At 42.0% G+C, this 18,685-nt stretch overlaps 1 protein-coding gene across 17 annotated transcripts in view; it reads right to left on the reverse strand.

Moving 5' to 3' along the window:
* Positions 1 to 18,685, reverse strand: part of ttn.2 (titin, tandem duplicate 2) — a 191,712-nt gene that overhangs the window by 47,075 nt on the left and 125,952 nt on the right. For all 17 annotated transcript variants that reach the window (XM_063006067.1, XM_063006078.1, XM_063006077.1 and 14 more), the window contains 33 exons: positions 18,451 to 18,650; positions 17,931 to 18,360; positions 17,518 to 17,826; positions 17,246 to 17,427; positions 14,925 to 15,054; positions 14,523 to 14,822; positions 13,577 to 13,894; positions 13,183 to 13,479; positions 12,747 to 13,046; positions 12,310 to 12,624; positions 12,068 to 12,216; positions 11,490 to 11,640; positions 10,818 to 11,099; positions 10,425 to 10,727; positions 9,968 to 10,273; positions 9,584 to 9,865; positions 9,178 to 9,477; positions 8,779 to 9,081; positions 8,370 to 8,678; positions 7,991 to 8,272; positions 7,514 to 7,813; positions 7,114 to 7,407; positions 4,071 to 7,025; positions 3,610 to 3,945; positions 3,237 to 3,521; positions 2,780 to 3,079; positions 2,390 to 2,692; positions 2,020 to 2,295; positions 1,637 to 1,936; positions 1,201 to 1,503; positions 814 to 1,107; positions 439 to 726; positions 17 to 319 (listed from right to left, as the gene is read on the reverse strand). In XM_063006067.1, coding sequence (XP_062862137.1) covers positions 17 to 319; positions 439 to 726; positions 814 to 1,107; positions 1,201 to 1,503; positions 1,637 to 1,936; positions 2,020 to 2,295; positions 2,390 to 2,692; positions 2,780 to 3,079; positions 3,237 to 3,521; positions 3,610 to 3,945; positions 4,071 to 7,025; positions 7,114 to 7,407; positions 7,514 to 7,813; positions 7,991 to 8,272; positions 8,370 to 8,678; positions 8,779 to 9,081; positions 9,178 to 9,477; positions 9,584 to 9,865; positions 9,968 to 10,273; positions 10,425 to 10,727; positions 10,818 to 11,099; positions 11,490 to 11,640; positions 12,068 to 12,216; positions 12,310 to 12,624; positions 12,747 to 13,046; positions 13,183 to 13,479; positions 13,577 to 13,894; positions 14,523 to 14,822; positions 14,925 to 15,054; positions 17,246 to 17,427; positions 17,518 to 17,826; positions 17,931 to 18,360; positions 18,451 to 18,650 — 11,985 coding nt within the window. The remainder of the gene's footprint in view (positions 1 to 16; positions 320 to 438; positions 727 to 813; positions 1,108 to 1,200; positions 1,504 to 1,636; positions 1,937 to 2,019; positions 2,296 to 2,389; positions 2,693 to 2,779; positions 3,080 to 3,236; positions 3,522 to 3,609; positions 3,946 to 4,070; positions 7,026 to 7,113; positions 7,408 to 7,513; positions 7,814 to 7,990; positions 8,273 to 8,369; positions 8,679 to 8,778; positions 9,082 to 9,177; positions 9,478 to 9,583; positions 9,866 to 9,967; positions 10,274 to 10,424; positions 10,728 to 10,817; positions 11,100 to 11,489; positions 11,641 to 12,067; positions 12,217 to 12,309; positions 12,625 to 12,746; positions 13,047 to 13,182; positions 13,480 to 13,576; positions 13,895 to 14,522; positions 14,823 to 14,924; positions 15,055 to 17,245; positions 17,428 to 17,517; positions 17,827 to 17,930; positions 18,361 to 18,450; positions 18,651 to 18,685) is intronic.

Consider the following 18,685-nt stretch of genomic DNA (forward strand, 5'->3'; position numbering starts at 1 on the left):
ATTCATAAATACTTGCCATATGGATTCTTTGCGATTACTGAGTTAGTTACAATTGGGTCGCCAACACCGTATTTGTTTTCGGCGCTGATGCGGAACTCATATTCATGGCCCTCAATTAGTTTCTCCACTGAGCAGCTGGTAAGCTGGCCACTAATGTTGGAAGTAACTTGAGCCCAGTTAGCTCTGCTCGTTTCCCGTTTGTCGATAATGTAGTTGGTTATTTCAGCACCACCATCGGAAAGAGGTGGCTCCCACCTCAGTTTAATGCGGTCAGCATAGATGTGGCTGATCTTAACCGATGCTGGAGGTCCAGGTTTATCTGTGAAAACAAATAGATTTTAGTAATAACTTACACTAGCATCTGTCTTAAATACTTTATTTTTACTGGTGTGTCACCAATAAACTGTGAACAAGCCATTTTGGTCTTGCTCATCTTACCCAGAACTTTCAGCCTAATGTTGCCAGACTTAGAACCACTTGGGTTCTCAGCTAAGATAGTGTACTCTCCAGACTCCTTCCTTGTCACTGAGAACAGCTCTAGGAGGAACAGATGTCTCTTCTGAGACATCTTCATGCCTTCAACAAGTTTCAGTGGCACACCATCTCTCTTCCATGTAACTTTTGGTAATGGTTTTCCATAAACCTCAGCTTGAAGGCAGACATTCGATCCGGCTTTGACTGTGATTAGATTCTTCATTTCAAGACTAATCTCAACTCTTGGTGGCACTGAAATGTCACAAGTAAAGATTCACGTTAACCTTAATACACTTAGCATTATTAAACATAACATTTATGACTGAAAACTAAATTTACCATTCTCTGCAATGACTGTAATGACATCGGACTCTTCCGAAGGCAGGCTGGTGTTGATTGCGGTCTTGGCAATAATTCTGAACTTGTATTGGGCTCCCTCGTCAAGTCCAGTGACAGTGTACTCCTCTGTGGGCACATTTTGGGCATTTGCACGCACCCACTTGTCACCCGGAAGCTTCAAAGACTCAACATTATACCCAATGAGTTTGCTACCACCATCATGTTTTGGACGGTTCCATACAAGAGATACAGCATGCTTCATTACATCAAGAACTTCAGGTTTACCAGGTGGATCTGAAAAGAAAGGAAAAAAATACACAGATTTGAATACATTATGATGGCATTTTGTTTTTTTCTTATGTTTCAAATCTTCTTCACCACACATACCAATTGGCGTCCTGGCTGTAATGATTTCTGTTGGCTTGCTTGGTTTGCTTTGGCCTGCCTTGTTGACAGCAGATACTCTAAATGTGTATTCCAGACCGTCAATAAGACCAGTGCATGTATATTCAGTGGCACGAACAAGGGCTTCATTTGCCTTGACCCACAGAAGGCTGTTTCTCTCTTTACGTTCAATGAAGTATCCTAGAATAGGACTACCACCATCATTTGCTGGTCTTTCCCAGGACAAAACAACAAACTCCCTGTTGATTTTGTTGACACAACAGTTTCTTGGTTCACTCGGTGGATCTGGAAAAAATACATTTAAACAAAATTACATTCAATGCAAAACGTACACAAAATATCCATATTATTTACAATAACAGTACTTTGTATAGATTCCAACCAATACCTAAGATAGGTAGTATTAGGACAAACCTACCAAACGGATATCTGGCTATCATTTTCACCGAGTAGATTGGCTCTGAAACACCGAAGCGATTTTCAGCACGGACTCGGAAACCGTACTCCTTTCCAGGGACAAGTTTTATGACTCTGCAACTGGTCTTGGTGCAAGATGCTACTGCAGGGACCCAGTCACCACTGCTCACGTCACATTTTTCAACAACATAATTAGTAATGTTGCTTCCACCGTCCTCGGTTGGAGTGTTCCATGCAAGGGTGCAAGCATCAATGTCCGTATCAAGAATTTCAAGAGGACCCTCTGGAGGACCAGGAATATCTGTTGGAAACATACAGATCATGTGTCATGATACATACGTAATAGAGATATTTTGTTTGAAGACTTTTTTCCAGATAACTTACCGTAAATGATGATTCGAATAATTTGGTTGACCTTCGAAATGTTGTTTTCAGCAGCAAGACTGTAGTAGCCACTGTCTTTTCTTGAAACATCCTTTATCATAAGTGTGGATGAAGTTAAAGTCTTTTGTATGAACAGGCGATCAGATGTAACCACGTCATCGCTTCCTCTCCTCCATGTGGTCACTGGAACTGGTTTGCCAGAAACAAGCGCTTCGACCTTTAACTTTGTTCCTGCCCTTGCTGTCACCACATCAGAGATGATGATCTTCGGGCCCACTAAAACATGACAGAAATGTAAGTGTAAATGGTGGACATTCAGATTTAAAATAAAGGTAAACTGAGAGAGTAACTGAAGTGCATAAACACATACTCTGCTGTTCTTTCACTTCAAACATTCCTTCAGCCTCTCGTGGCAGACTGCATCCAACAGAGTTTCTTGCTGCAACCCTGAATCTGTATTTCGTGTTCTCTTTAAGACCAACAACGACAATACTCAAGTCTTTTACAACTGAGTAGGAAGTCCATTTGTCTTCAGGTTTGCCAGCTTCCTGGTAATCAACTATGTAGCCGTTAATCTTAGCGCCTCCATCTCTTAGAGGTTTCAGCCATCCGAGCGTTGCACTGTTCCTTGTAATCTCCAACACATCCATTTTTTTGGGTGGATCTGGTTCACCTGGGGAGGTAAAATTATAACAAATTGTAAGCAATTTAAAAAAACTGTGTTGTTTGATTAGATAGCATTCAGTATAATTTCACCTACTCATGGGATCTGTGGCCAAGTAAGATTTTGGAGAGTCCTTAGGCACACCAACACCATACTTGTTGACTGCCATAACCCTGAAGTAGTATTCTGTTCCTGGTGCAAGATTTGTGATTTTAAAGCTTGTCTTCTTTAAATCGTTTGTGCAATTGCTCCATGTCTTTCTGTCTACTTCACGCTTTTCTACGATGTAGTTCAAGATCGGACTGCCACCATCATTCTCTGGAGGTAACCAGGAGAGCTGGCAAGATGTCTTTGTAACATCGGTTGCTGCTAGTTCGCCAACAGGTCCAGGAGTATCTGTTCAATGGAAATTGTTAACGTGTTATTGTCCATTCTGCAATTTATTCCAGCTAGAAATGCACTAACAACTGTAGCATTCATAAGAATGTGTTCATTATTTGCTCATGTGCAAATGCATCATTAATATTATTTATGAATATGTTATCAAACATACCCAAGACTTTAACACGAACAAATACAGCTTTCTCTCCTGAAGAATTTGAGAGAGTCAGTGAATATCTTCCAGAGTCTTCGCGTGTGCTCTCGGGGATAACAAGGAAAGTCATTGTATCAATCTGGTCCACATGACCTCGTCGGACAACGTTGTCAATTCCCACGCGTTTCCAGGTCACTTTAGGTGCAGGCCTTCCTCTGATGGTAGCAAAGAGCCGTATGGGACAACTTGCTCTTACACTTAAACCCTTTCTCAAACTGGCATCCAGATCAATCTCAGGTATTTCTGTGGTAAACAGTATAAAAGGATGTGGTTAAAGGATACTGTACATGTTGCAAATTATTAAATTGTAGAATTTGACAAAGCAACTCACCATGAATGTCTTTTGGTGACACGGCATCCTTGAGTTTTGCAGGGCGACCCATGCCCACTTGGTTGTGTGCGGAGACCCGGAATTCATATTGCTTCCTTTCGTCCAAATTGAGCATTGTTAATTCGGTGAGCACAAGCTGTCCAATATCATTACGTTTTGACCAGCCTTCTTCTGGGTCCCGCTCTTGTTCACCTTCTACTTCAATCTTTTCTCTCATCTCAACCAAATATCCCAAGATTGGAGCACCACCGTCATACATCGGCTTGCACCAGCCAAGTGTGATTGTGGTCTTTGTGCTGTCAACCACTTTCACACCACCAGGAGGACCAGGAGGCTCTGAAATATTCGGAAAAGTTTTGTCATGAATTAATAAATAAATAAATAAATAAATAAATAAAATGCTTAATAAATTAAAGCAATCATGTTATTATTTTAGTAAAGAGATAACAGTAATTATGTACCTATTGGGTCTTTGGCAGCGATGGGTCTTGAGGGTTTGCTTGGGTCTCCCAGTCCAACCTCATTTTCAGCCTTGACACGAAATTGGTATTCATGGTTAGGTATCAAGTTGGTTACCTTCATACGCCTCTCAGAGATGGGGCTTTTTGTAACTGGTACCCATCGTACGGCACGCTTCTCTTTTCTTTCTAGGATGTAGCCAGTAATAGATTTTCCTCCATCATTCTCAGGAGGAGCCCATATAACCGTCATCTCATCCTTTCCAACTTTGGTTACTTCTGGTGCATCAGGTGCACTAGGTCTGCCGAACTGTGTTTTGGCGATAACAGGCCTGCTCTCCATTGGAGGACCTGTTCCCATTTTGTTTTCTGCTCTTACTCTGAAGATGTACTCATTACCTTCCACAAGGTGGGTAACGTTACAGTAGCTGGTCACCACGTTAGCTGAGTATGTAGACCAAACCATTCTTCTTGTCTCACATTTTTCTAGAATATAGCTGTCAACCTCACAACCACCGTCATCCTCTGGAGGATCCCAGACAACCCTACATTTATCAGTGGAGACTCCTGTAACCCTGACATCTCTGACAGGCCCTGGTACGTCCAAAACACTCAAAGTTGCATATGCAGTGAAAGTTCCAGCTGCGTTTGTGGCAGTGATTACATACTTTCCAGTGTCTGAACGTTTGGCTTTAATCATAATGAACTTTGAATAATCTGCTCCAGTGTCAACAGTGACCCGTGGGTTATCTTCTGTAGCCTTGTCCTTTACCCATTTCACCTCAGGTTGTGGCTTTCCTCTGAGTGCTGCCTCAAGCCTGACAGTTTCACCTGCTTTAACCACAATAGTGCCAGCAAATTTGAGGTCAAGAACTGGTTTGTGAAGATCTTCCTTGACAAGAATGTCAGATGTTCTAACCCAGTTACTTTCTCCGGCATCAGTTGTTGCTTTCACTCTAAACTGATAGACATGGTTCTCTACACATTTGTCCACCATAAAGAATGTATTTTTGAGTGTTTTGTCATGTACGCTTTCCCATTCCTCAGCATTCTTGGCTTTTCTTTCCAGAATGTATCCTAGGTTAGCGCTGCCACCATCATAATCTGGTCGCCTCCATCTCAAGTAAACAAAGTTCTTGCCAATATCAGCTACATGGAAGTTTTCTGGCTCACCAGGCTTCTGAAGTGGATCAATTGCAAGAATAGGTGTCTTGGTTTCTATTGCTGGTCCAGGGCCACACTTGTTCTCTGCTGATACACGGAACATGTATTCGTGATTCTCCAGGAGTTTTGCCTTTACCTTGCGGTTGGTGCAGTCGGAAGAAATCATTGACCATCCTCTTACGCTTGGCTCGCGACACTCAACGATGTAATTTGTAATTTCAGTGCCGCCATTGTCCTCAGGAGCATCCCAGTTCACCATGCAAGAGTTTTTGTTCACATACGTCAAAGCCAGATTCCTGCATTGTCCAGGTCTGTCCAACACAGTTACGTTGATGGTAGCTGAAGCTTCTCCGCTCTCATTTACTGCCTTAAGAACATACTTTCCATGATCTGCTCTGATTGCTTCTTTGATGCGCATATGTACCACAGGGAAGTTATTTATCAGAGTGGTACGCTTGTCTTTTTCCAAAACGGTTTCTCCCTTGGTCCAGGTGATCAATGGATCAGGCCTTGCCTTTACGTATCCAATAATATTAATGTTATGACCTACACGGACAGTCACTTGTGGATGGCATGTGACATCCATTTCAATCTCTGGTGGGATAAGGATGTCTTGAGCAATGACTGATTCTGGGATTTCTCTTGTTTCACCATCTCCAATCATGTTCACAGCTCTTACCCGGAATCTGTACTCGGTGCCTTCCTTTAGTCCCTTGACTCTATAAGCACACTGTTTAATAAGATCATCTTTGTTGACTGTTTCCCATTCCCCGCCTACTTTCTGCATTTCAACGACGTACCCTAAGATTGGACTACCTCCATCTCTATTAGGCTTTATCCAGACCAAATCAACATAGGTACAGCTGTAGTCCTTAACTTTAGGGTTGACAGGAGGTCCAGGAACTGTGACCTGTCTGCAGGGTTTGGCTAGGTCTGAGATAGGTGAGGGCCCACTAAAGCCAGCAATATTTTCAGCGAATACTCTAAACTCATATTCATTACCCTCAAAAAGTCCAAGCACTCTAATTCTAAGGTCCTTGCAAGGAGTTTTGTTCACTCGAATCCACTTGCCTCCTTTATGTCGACGCTCAATAATATAACCAGTAATAGGACTACCGCCATCATACAAGGGCATTGTCCAGCCAAGAGTGAGTGAATCCTCAGAAATATCTGATGCAACAGGTTTTCCAGGATGACCAGGTGGCTCGAACCGATGCTTGGCTACAGTCGGTGCACTTTCAAGAGGTGCGCCGACTCCCATTTTGTTCTCGGCCCGGATTCTCATGACATATTCAACGCCACTCTGCAAACGAGTAATCTTAAGCCTTGTGGCAATGCTTCCAGAGCTGACACCTCCCCAGGTTTCCTTGTTGGATTCTCTCTTTTCAACAATGTAGTTCATGACAGGGCTTCCACCATCGTCTTTGGGAGGACGCCATTCAATAACCATGGAATCTGGAGTTACCTCGAGAATGCTAACCGGGCCGATCGGGGCGGCTGGGACATCAAGTACAGTGACGGTGAGAGAAACCGTCTTACTTCCAGCAGCATTAGATACTGTGAGAATGTAGACTCCAGTGTGATTCCTTGTGCACTCTGCAATGCTCAGAATGGTTGAAAAGTTGTCTGTGTCAATCTTGGTATTTCCTTCGCTCTTGATTTCTTCACCATCAATGACCCACTTAGCAGTTGGAACTGGGATGCCTCTCATGATTGCAGGCAGTCTGATAGTGCTTCCTGCTTTCACAATGATTCCCTCAATGAGTTTGACGTCAACCTCTACAATGGGTGGCACTGCAAAGACAACAACATAGGTTTTACAATTCTGAAATGAAGGTATATATTAAAATGATCATATTTAAAATTGCCAAATTAAAAGTACCAAGTTTCTCCTGGCACAGGACAGGCACGGTGGTATCTGGTCTGCCAAGACCAACCACATTCTCTGCCTTAACACGGAATCTGTAGGTTTTTCCCTCCTCTAGCCCAGTCACATGGCATTCAGGGATGCTGACGGTCTTGAAGTCAATCCAGTCTCTCTCGCCCTCCTCCTGATATTCAACCAAGAAGCCAGTGATGTCACTTCCTCCTGTGCGGTCAGGCCAGTTCCACTGAAGCCACACCTCTGTTTTGTCAACATCTACATGATGCAGGTCCTTTGGTGGACCAGGTGGGACTGAAAGGAAAAAAAAAGCAAATAAAGTTTTTTTTTTTTTTTACTTTAAATGGCAGCTCATTTAAACTCAACAAATTAGTCATGCAACCACACAGCCAGTACTTACACAGTGGGTTCATTGCCTTTACAGGTTTAGTGGTCTCCACGTATTCACTCCTGCCGTATTGATTTTCAGCAGCTACGCGGAACATGTACGATGTGCCTTCCATCAAATGCTTGGCCATTAAGCTTCGTTTTTTAGATGAGGAGCAGACTGGCACCCACTGTGCTGAAGTGACATCCTTTTTCTCCACAACAAAGTTAGTGATACGCACACCACCACTGTCTTCAGGATCTTTCCATGAGAGCTGAGCTGAGTCACTTCTAACATCTGACACCCGCAGGTTCTGAACTGGGCCGGGTTTGTCTACAGAACACATAAAGATCATGCAGAATTAGTTCAGTTGCAAATTAATTAGGGTTACTTATCTTATTTACACAAATTTCACCGACGTTGTGAAATGAAACCACGTACAATAAATAATTTGGAATTATCATATGAACAACATCTGTGTTAACTGCAATAAAAATGCTAAATACTTACCTAAAACAAGCACGGTGCATGTTGCTGTCTTGGATCCAGCTGGATTTTCGACAGTAAGTGTGTAGTCTCCACAATCACCACGGTTACAGTAGCGCATCTGAAGCTTGCTTCTTACTCCAGAAGTCTCAATCTCTGCTCTTGGAGGTATGTCTGCCTCATTCTTCTTCCATGTAACTTTAGGAAATGGAATGCCTTTGATTCCAGCAGCAATTCTTATGTGAGTACCCGCCATGGCTTTGAGCTCACGAGGCATGCCCAATTCTATCAGCAGCTCTGGGGGCTCTTCAGATAAGAAATATATAAATAATATAAAAGTTTTTTTTTACATCACAACATTTATGTTTCAATACAAATATAATATTAAGTCATTCAGAATTACCAAGTCTGTCTTGTGCCCGAACAGGTTCTGGAACATTGGCAGGCTCCGATTCACCTGCTGCATTTGCTGCTTTTACTCTGAACCTATACAACTCTTCATCTTCAAGGCCGATAACTTTGAATGTAGTTTCTGGGCAGGACTCAGGAGTCTGGTTAACCTGGATCCATTCCTCAGCTCCGGCTTTTTGGTACTCGAGGAGATAGCCAAAGATTTTGCCTCCACCACAATCCTTGGGTGGTTCCCAAGAAAGAGTGACTGAGTCCTTTGTTTTGTCAATGGCCATTGGTTTCACTGGTGGGCTTGGAATCACTGTACAAAAATGGAAAAAAAAAAAAAAAATTAAAATCATTCATTTTTATTTCATGAATTTTTTCCTTGTAAGGCCAAGAGAATGAACATAGCCACCTACCAATAGGATCTTTAGCAAAAACAGGTTTTGAGGGTGGGCTAGGATCGCCAACACCAACCACATTTTCTGCCATGACACGGAACTCGTATTCACATCCCTTGAGAAGATCAGGTACCCAGTATTCTGGTTTAGGGAAGATACGGTCAGTTCCAGCACGGATCCATCGGTTTGACATGGTTTCTCTCTTCTCGACAATGTAGTTTGTGATTGGTTTTCCACCATCAGCTGGTGGTTCCCAGGTTACAAGTGCTGTGTCTTTGTAGACCTCTTTCACCACTGGTTGTTTAGGAGCATCAGGCACCTCTGTTTTGGCAAAAATAGAGGGGCACACGGCTGTTAGTGAAACTGAACTAAAACTGAGCTGTTGTTAAAAATGGTATTGTATGAACTGATACTTACTAAAGACATCTCTTGCTTTTGTCTCAGCAGAGAGCAATGGGTCACTGATGCCATGAATGTTCTGAGCGCAGATTCTGATGATGTACTCTCTGCCCTCAATTAGTTTTGGAACCCTACATGTTGTTCGAGTGCATGACTCGGTGACCGGCATCCAGAGATCCCTGTTGGAATCTCTCTTTTCAATAATGTAATTGGAAACAGCGCAGCCACCATCATCCAGTGGTGGTTTCCAGGAGATGACCATGTGATCTCTGTAGATTTCGTCAAAGATAACAGGGCCTTCAGGAGGCTGTGGGCGATCTGAAAAGAATGCAGACATATAACACTCACGTTATTTGAAATGTACAAACAGAAGTGGAGTAATGTTTTATTCTGTGTAAGACCTAAGAACCAAAACAAAACGCACCAACAACGGTGACAGTGCAGAAGCCCTTCTGTGTGCCAACAGAGTTTTCCACAACCACAGAGTATTTACCACTGTGATCACGCTTAGCTTTCTCAATAGACAAGCACAAGGTTTTCCTGGTGCTGCTAAGTGCAATTTCCTCATTTGCCTGAAGCTCCTCATCATTCTTGAACCATTTAATTGATGGTGTTGGCTTTCCTGCATAGCGACCTTGAAGGGTGCATGGATGGCCAACACGGACCAAGATCACATCACGGAAATCCAGATCAAGAGCAGGTGGTTCTAGATAAAAATAATAAAAGAGATAAATTTTAATCATGACATTAAGCTTCATTACTTGTAAACCACTTAGTCTTTTACGTTTCATGTTTATTTTTAACTTACCAAGCTCTTGCTTGCATGTGATGGGTTTGGTGCTGAATGAAGGCTTGCCCTGGCCAATTTGATTCACAGCACTGACACGGAATTCATACGTAGAACCTTCTTTAAGACCAGTGTGAGTAAATTTACGATCCATCAGCTTGTCGTCAGTGGCAATACGGACAAAGTTATCCTTTCCGATTTGACGAACTTCAAGAACGTAGCTTGTTACTTCTGAGCCGCCATCATACTTCGGTGGTCTCCATGCCACGCTAACAGAATCATTTGTGACAGCAGTTACTTCCAGATCTTCTGGACGCTCAGGAACAGCTGTAATCAAAATAAAGTGGGCATGATGTGAAGCATGATGTGAAGCTCCAATGCCAACAGCATTGTCTTTTAGGAAAACCTCCATATGCTAAGTCACATGACTAAGTATGAAAGTGAGTAAGGTAAAGCAATGTGCTTTGTTTTTACGTACAAATTGGATCCTTGATGAGAACTTGTGATGTTGTCTCAATATACGGGCCTCTTCCGATAATATTTTCAGCAGCTATTCTAAAGAAGTAAGCCTTGCCGTCGATGAGACCCTGAACCACAGCATTATGTCTGGTCACGGTATATGAAACTGAGGTCCAGCCTCTGCGGTCAGCTTCTCTCTTCTCTATGATGTAGTTGGTAATGGCTGAGCCACCATCATCCTCTGGTGAAGACCATGTCAGCTTGCAAGTGTCATTAGTAAGATTTATACCGGAGAAAGGCTGACCCACAGGTCCAGGAACATCTTAAAAGGAAATAAAAACACATATTAAGACAGATTTGCCTTGTTATTGTTGTAAAGTGACTTAAATATGATTATAAACAGAATACTCACCCAGAACCTCCACAATCACTGATTTTCTTCTTTCTCCTCCTTCATTCTTGACAATCAGGGTGTAAATGCCTTGATGTCGTCTTAGACAGTTCTTGATGACCAGAGAAGAGCTTATCGCAGTTTCCTCAATAACAGCCTCTTTGGGCATCTCACCATCATCTTTGTTCCAGATAATCTGTGGTGCAGGCTTGCCAGACACATAGGCAATGATCCGGATGACGCCACCAGCATGTACAACAATCTTTTCTTTTACAGATGCATCTAGGTCGACTTCAGGTGGAACTAAAAGTAAAAACAAGAAGATACAGCAGTTATTAACAATATTTAAGCAATCCTAACCAATGTTTGAACTTAAAAGTAGGACAATTATGACAGATAAAATGATAGATATATGTTTGACATCACACTTTAGTAAACAGACCACACACTATAAGATTAAGTTAAACTGTTAAATAACTGAGCTGTTGTTTGAAAGGTTGCTGCTTTAAGCCCGATTACTGCCAAGTTCCCACTGATGGGCCCCTGAAAAAGGCCCTTAACCCTCAATTGATTGCACTGTATTCAGTCACAACTGTAAGACGCTTTGAAATGTAGTCTCTGCTAAATACTATCAATGTAAATGTAAGGTGTAAAAAGCAACCACATGATATTCCTCACTGCATTTATACTTACTTGTTCTGTCCTTGACTTCAATCACTTCAGAGACTTCACCAGGTTCACCAACTCCTGCAGCATTTACTGCTCTAACTCTGAATCGGTAAAGTCCCAGTTCTTTTAGTCCAGGCACAACAAATCTTGTGCCCCTAATCTCCTTGTCTTTAGCCTACAAAGACATTTTTTTATTTCTTAATTTAAAAAGTACAAACATTCTTTGCCATTTTATTTAATTTCATACTATGGTAACACCAATGCGGTATTTTTGCATGTGTGAAAATGTCAAACAACCTCAGACCCTTCAATAGGCCATCAAAAGTGGAAAAAACATCAGACCACCTCCGAGAAGGTCTCAGTTCGGTTTGTTTTATGATCCACTTGATTTGCAAATTGTGAAAACAAACAGCCTGAATCTGCTTTACATTTAGTTTCATGAATAAAACCCCAAGGCTTGATAGTGATATTAATAATGATAGAAAAAATGCTATTGAAAAAGCACTGAGGTTGTTTGCAGCTAATTCCCTTTCAGACTTTCTTTAACAGAACTGAGTCATATTCATTTACAAAGATCTAGCAGTAAAAACACAATTAAATACCTTTTCCCATTCCTCTTTTCCTTCTTCCTTGTATTCCACAAAGTATCCTGTGATCTTAGATCCACCATCATTCAGTGGAGGAATCCACTCAAGATCTACAGTTGACTTAGTACAGTCAATTACTTTTGGCAGTGGAGGTCCAGGAGGTGCTGCAACAAAGTACAGATTCATAAATGTCAATAAAAATCTTGCACTTAATCAATGGAACATTTCACTGACACAAAATCTGTATTTTAACGTACCGATGGGGTCTCTACACACGGCGGGATCTGATGGCAGACTTGGAAGTCCACATCCAGCAGCATTAATTGCAGTGACACGGAACTGGTAAGTGGCTCCTTCCATAAGACCAGTCACAATATGGGAAACACCAAGAGGTCTGATTCTGATGGGGTCACGGTTAACTTTGGTCCAGCGTTTGGAAGTCGTTTCCTTCTTCTCCAGCCAGTAGCCAGTAACTGGAGATCCGCCATCGTATTCCGGCTCCTCCCATTCCACAGTCATGGATTCAAGGCTGATTTCTGAGACTGTTGGCTTGTTACATTGACCAGGGACAGCTGTTGTAGACAATTATATATAAATAACTTACAACTAACTCCTTTAAAATCCAAAATGTTTATTATAATCCCATAAATCAACAAATGAATCCTCTTTCAGCAGAAAGTCAAGCTGTACTTACTGAATAGGTTCCTTGCTTTCTCAGGCTCGCTGTATAGTGGTGGTCCTACACCATATTTGTTCTGGGCCATGATACGGAACTCATATTCGTGTCCCTCTGTGAGCCTGAGAACTGTGTATGCACACTCCTTGGGGTCACTGGAGACATGTACCCATGACTTCCTGCTGTCCTCACGCTTCTCAATGACATAGTTTGTGATCTTGGAGCCACCGTCATCTGTGGGCGGGTTCCAAGACAGGCCAATCCTTTCTGCAAACACCTCCCCAATTTTGACTGGTCCAACTGGTGGCCCAGGTCGTCCTGTAGATAAAAACAATAATAGGTCATGATCATTTTCCAAGGAATCTCCTAAATGAATGCTGAGTTAAAGTAAATGAATGCCGAGTAAAGGTAAATGAATGCTGAGTAAAGGTGAGGAAGAGGAAGACAAACATACCCAAGATTGTAACCCTGATATCCTTGGAGGCCTTGCCAAGGCTGTTAGTAGCAGTCAGTGTGTAAATTGCACTGTCGGCTCTCTTGGATTGCTGAATGACCAGGGAGCACTTGTCATCGGAGACAAGTTTATTGATATGCTGATCATAGTGCACGTCAGCCTTTTCATCCGGCTTGTCAAATAAAGCCTTCTGCCAGATGAGGGATGGGAATGGACAGCCCTGAATCCTGGCAATTATGTTGACATCAAATGTTTCTGCGCCCTCCAGAGATTCTCTGAGATCGATGGTTGGAGCACCTAAAAATAAATAAAAACATGGATTCAGTATGGCTCAGCGTTTGATTTGAACTGAGGGAATTATTCAATCATTAAGTCTGATAAATTAAATACTCACAGGTCTGGTCTTTGATGATGATTGGTCCCACTGTAACAGAGGGTCTGCTTGGGCCGGCTTCATTTACTGCTTTCACACGGAACTCATATTCACCACCCTCTTTGAGGTCTTCAACAATAAAGGTGGTCTCTTCAACATCTCTTTTATTGCACTGCTTCCAGGTCTCTTTTTGTGGACCAGTCGTGTCCCAGCTCAGCCTCTCGATTATGTAATGTGTTACTGGAGCACCACCATTGTTTTTGGGAGGCATCCATGATAGTGTCACGGTGTCCTTGGTTACAAGGTTTATCTTGACCTTGGTTGGGGGATCAGGAGGATCTGGTAAAAACAAATGGAATAGAGTTGTTTTAAGGGCAGTAGAAGAAAGAACTAAAATGATTGCACCCAAAAATGTATTTAAAAAATGTGTATTTATAATAAAATTATAAATGTTGTAGCAGCAACAAAGGCATGAACTTTAAACATTTGTGTATGAATCAACTAGGTTATGATGTACACATACATAGAAAAAAAAGGAGAAAAAAACCTCTAGCTCTAAAAACAACACTTTTTGTATTTATATATACATATTCTTTTGGTTGGGGCACTATTCGCTTTGTTTAAAAATCCCAACAATACTAATGCACCTGCTACACTTATACAAGTAGAACATACCTGTACTTACACTGTGAGTGTCATTGCAGTGCTGAAAAAGGTTCAAACCCCAAACAACATCTGGTCTAATGGGGGTCCACTTTAATTAATACATGTAGCTTATAAAACAATCACTAAATGTTCATACCAAATAGATAATCTAATAAAGTGCTTGATGAGTGTATATTGGTAGTTTGAAATTAATATAAAATTCAGCATCAGGGAATTCATCTATTACTACAAAAAAATATTAAATGATGGAAAAGGAACACAGTTTCCAGAGGTGTGATAACTGGTGTAAACGTATACTTACAGATGGGATCCCGAGCCTTGACTGGGTCTGTGGTCACTGTAAAAGGACCCATTCCAAGACGATTCTCAGCACGGACTCTGAACAAATATTCCTGGCCTTCAAGAAGGTCAGGCACCACAAAGGCCATACTGGCAGAGGCAGGATTTACTGTAGTCCATGCCTTTCCACTGACAGCCTTCTTTTCAATGAAGTAGCTCTTGATTCTCTCCCCACCATCAGTATCTGGGAGTTTCCAAATAATCCTCATTGTGGATCTGGTAACATCAGTAACTTTAAGTTCCTTTGGTGGTCCAGGAACATCTGTGAACGTTGAACATACGTATTAAAATTAGATTTTTCTTGGTTATTCACTTTTTTAAAGTATTTTACTTAGAAGAATTTGATTACAGAAAATGTACTCACCAAGCACAACCACTCTGATGTTAATATGCTTCTGTCCTGTTTTGTTCTTTGCTGTGACAGTGTATCTGCCCGAGTGAGACCTCAAGCTGGAGGGAATTGTTACAACAGACGTGGTGTCTGTAGATTCCACCTGATCAAAAGAGAATCAGTAATTTTTATTATATTTACTTAAAATAAGCTAATAAATACAGTGTATCACAAAAGTGAGTACACCCCTCACATTTCTGCAGATATTTAAGGATATCTTTTCATGGGACAACACTGACAAAATGACACTTTGACACAATGAAAAGTAGTCTGTGTGCAGCTTATATAACAGTGTAAATTTATTCTTCCCTCAAAATAACTCAATATACAGCCATTAATGTCTAAACCACCGGCAACAAAAGTGAGTACACCCCTTAAGAGACTACACCCCTAAATGTCCAAATTGAGCACTGCTTGTCATTTTCCCTCCAAAATGTCATGTGATTTGTTAGTGTTACTAGGTCTCAGGTGTGCATAGGGAGCAGGTGTGTTCAATTTAGTAGTACAGCTCTCACACTCTCTCATACTGGTCACTGAAAGTTCCAACATGGCACCTCATGGCAAAGAACTCTCTGAGGATCTTAAAAGACGAATTGTTGCGCTACATGAAGATGGCCAAGGCTACAAGAAGATTGCCAACACCCTGAAACTGAGCTGCAGCACAGTGGCCAAGATCATCCAGCGTTTTAAAAGAGCAGGGTCCACTCAGAACAGACCTCGCGTTGGTCGTCCAAAGAAGCTGAGTGCACGTGCTCAGCGTCACATCCAACTGCTGTCTTTGAAAGATAGGCGCAGGAGTGCTGTCAGCATTGCTGCAGAGATTGAAAAGGTGGGGGGTCAGCCTGTCAGTGCTCAGACCATACGCCGCACACTACATCAAATTGGTCTGCATGGCTGTCACCCCAGAAGGAAGCTTCTTCTGAAGTCTCTACACAAGAAAGCCCGCAAACAGTTTGCTGAAGACATGTCAACAAAGGACATGGATTACTGGAACCATGTCCTATGGTCTGATGAGACCAAGAATAATTTGTTTGGTTCAGATGGTCTCAAGCATGTGTGGCGGCAATCAGGTGAGGAGTACAAAGATAAGTGTGTCATGCCTACAGTCAAGCATGGTGGTGGGAATGCCATGGTCTGGGGCTGCATGAGTGCAGCAGGTGTTGGGGAGTTACATTTCATTGAGGGACACATGAACTCCAATATGTACTGTGAAATACTGAAGCAGAGCATGATCTTCTCCCTCCGTAAACTGGGTCGCAGGGCAGTGTTCCAGCATGATAATGACTCCAAACACACCTCTAAGACGACCACTGCTTTATTGAAGAGGCTGAGGGTAAAGGTGATGGACTGGCCAAGCATGTCTCCAGACCTAAACCCAATAGAACATCTTTGGGGCATCCTCAAGCGGAAGGTGGAGGAGCGCAAAGTCTCGAATATCTGCCAGCTCCGTGATGTCGTCATGGAGGAGTGGAAAAGCATTCCAGTGGCAACCTGTGAAGCTCTGGTAAACTCCATGCCCAGGAGAGTTAAGGCAGTTCTGGGAAATAATGGTGGCGACACAAAATATTGACACTTCAGGAACTTTTACTAAGGGGTGTACTCACTTTTGTTGCCGGTGGTTTAGACATTAATGGCTGTATATTGAGTTATTTTGAGGGAAGAATAAATTTACACTGTTATATAAGCTGCACACAGACTACTTTTCATTGTGTCAAAGTGTCATTTTGTCAGTGTTGTCCCATGAAAAGATATACTTAAATATCTGCAGAAATGTGAGGGGTGTACTCACTTTTGTGATACACTGTACATGACAAAGCACAGTAAATGACCTTGCTTACTGTATATAAACACACTTCCAATATATTAGCATTTTTCATCTTAAAAGTACAGAAATCTCACAGTGGTGTGATAGTCCTGACGTATATATAGGGATAAAATATTAAAAAGCAAGTGTAGTTGTATATAACTGATTAAACTAGTTCAGCAGGGCTTAATGTCTAAAATCTTAAACATAATGACATGGATTAAAGTGTTTAACACAAAAGAATGGGTAGGTGGTGCAGCAATGAATGACATTAGCCCACTACCACTGGAATCCAGGGTTTAAATGCCCTGTGGTGCTATCGACCGGTCAAGCAATTCTGGGGAAACCGGACCCACCACAGTGAATGAATGAGTAGGCTACTGTGCATAAAGATGCCCCAAGTTGGCAACTAATATTTGTTGGTTTGTCTTTATTATAACTCTTATGAAACTCTCTTACAATTTCTTTCATTTATAGTGTTTTTTAATACCTGTGAATCAACCGGCAGGGTATGAAGACGATCCTTCTTCTCTGTCTTCGCTTTGCCATCAAACTCCCATGTAACCTTGGGAACGGGACGTCCAGTAACAGTAACTGGGATTTTGATTGGAGATCCAGCACGTATACAGTGCAGCTCATCAGCACTAATGTCCATAAATATTTTAGGCTCAGCTGAGGAATAAAATAAAATCAAAATGTTAGAAATTGCTATGAAAGTCCTTAAAACTCAGACATTATTGTGGTAAAACTTCCAGATCTTACTGTGAACGTCCTCCAGCAGAACCTCGCTAGTTCTTGGACTTGGTTCAGACTCGCCTATGTCATTGACTGCAATGATTCTAAATCTGTACTTCTTCAGTTCCTGGAGATTTGGAATGGTGAAGACAGTAGTAGGATGTAGATTATCCGCATCATTCACCCTTTTCCAGTCAGACGTGCCCTCATCCTGGATTTCAATAATGTAGCCTTTTATGGGGCTTCCACCATCTTTGGCTGGTGGAACCCATGACAGAGTAACACTACGCTTGGTTTTGTCAGCAATTTTAGGAGCTGCTGGCATGCTAGGTGGAGCTAGGGTAGGAAAAAACACACCACACACAGCGCATTAGAAACACACACATAGATATAAATAGATAAATGAGTTAAATGTAGGTTTTATAACCAGCTTAACTTACTTAAAGGATCAGTAGCAACGGCTGATTCGGAGACGGCACTTGGGGGCCCAACTCCAGATGAATTGCAAGCCATCGCTCGGAATTCATACTCCGTTCCCTCAATGAGACGTGTGACCTGGAATTCCCATCCTTTCATGCCACGCTTTGAAACCAAGGACTTGTTTACTTTAGACCAGTAGGAGGTGCCTTTTTCACGCTTCTCTAGCCAATAACCAGTGATAGCAGATCCACCACTATCCAGTGGTGGGTCCCAGGTCACCAGCATATGGGTTATAGAGTGCTCTGCAATTTTGACATTTTGTGGTGGACCTGGTAAAGCAAATGGATCCCTGATTTGTATTTCCTCTGTTTCACAGGCGTCACTTATTCCGAATTTATTCTCAGCTTTGACTCTGAACTTATAGTTGCCTCCTGTTTCCAGGTCCCAGACCTTTAAGATGCAAAGTAATGAGATTATTTAAGACACCAATGACACCAATTCTATTTGGAAGGGATTTTTCTTTTTGTTTATTTAGCTCACCCCATATTTCTTGTCGACAATAGAGTTCGTAACCAGAACCCATTCTGCTTTTTCAGGATCCTCAACATCGAGGTATTTCTTCTCAACAATGTAGTTGGTGAGCTCACTGCCACCGGTATCACGTGGTGCATCCCAGGTCAGCTGGCAGGACTCAGCTCGGATGTTTGAAACAGCAAGATTTCTCGGTGGTGTCGGGCGATCTGAAAAGACAGCAGACTTATTAAATGCCTGCATG

The sequence above is a fragment of the Trichomycterus rosablanca genome, chromosome 12, assembly GCF_030014385.1.
Source record: "Trichomycterus rosablanca isolate fTriRos1 chromosome 12, fTriRos1.hap1, whole genome shotgun sequence".
Classification (NCBI taxonomy): domain Eukaryota; kingdom Metazoa; phylum Chordata; class Actinopteri; order Siluriformes; family Trichomycteridae; genus Trichomycterus; species Trichomycterus rosablanca.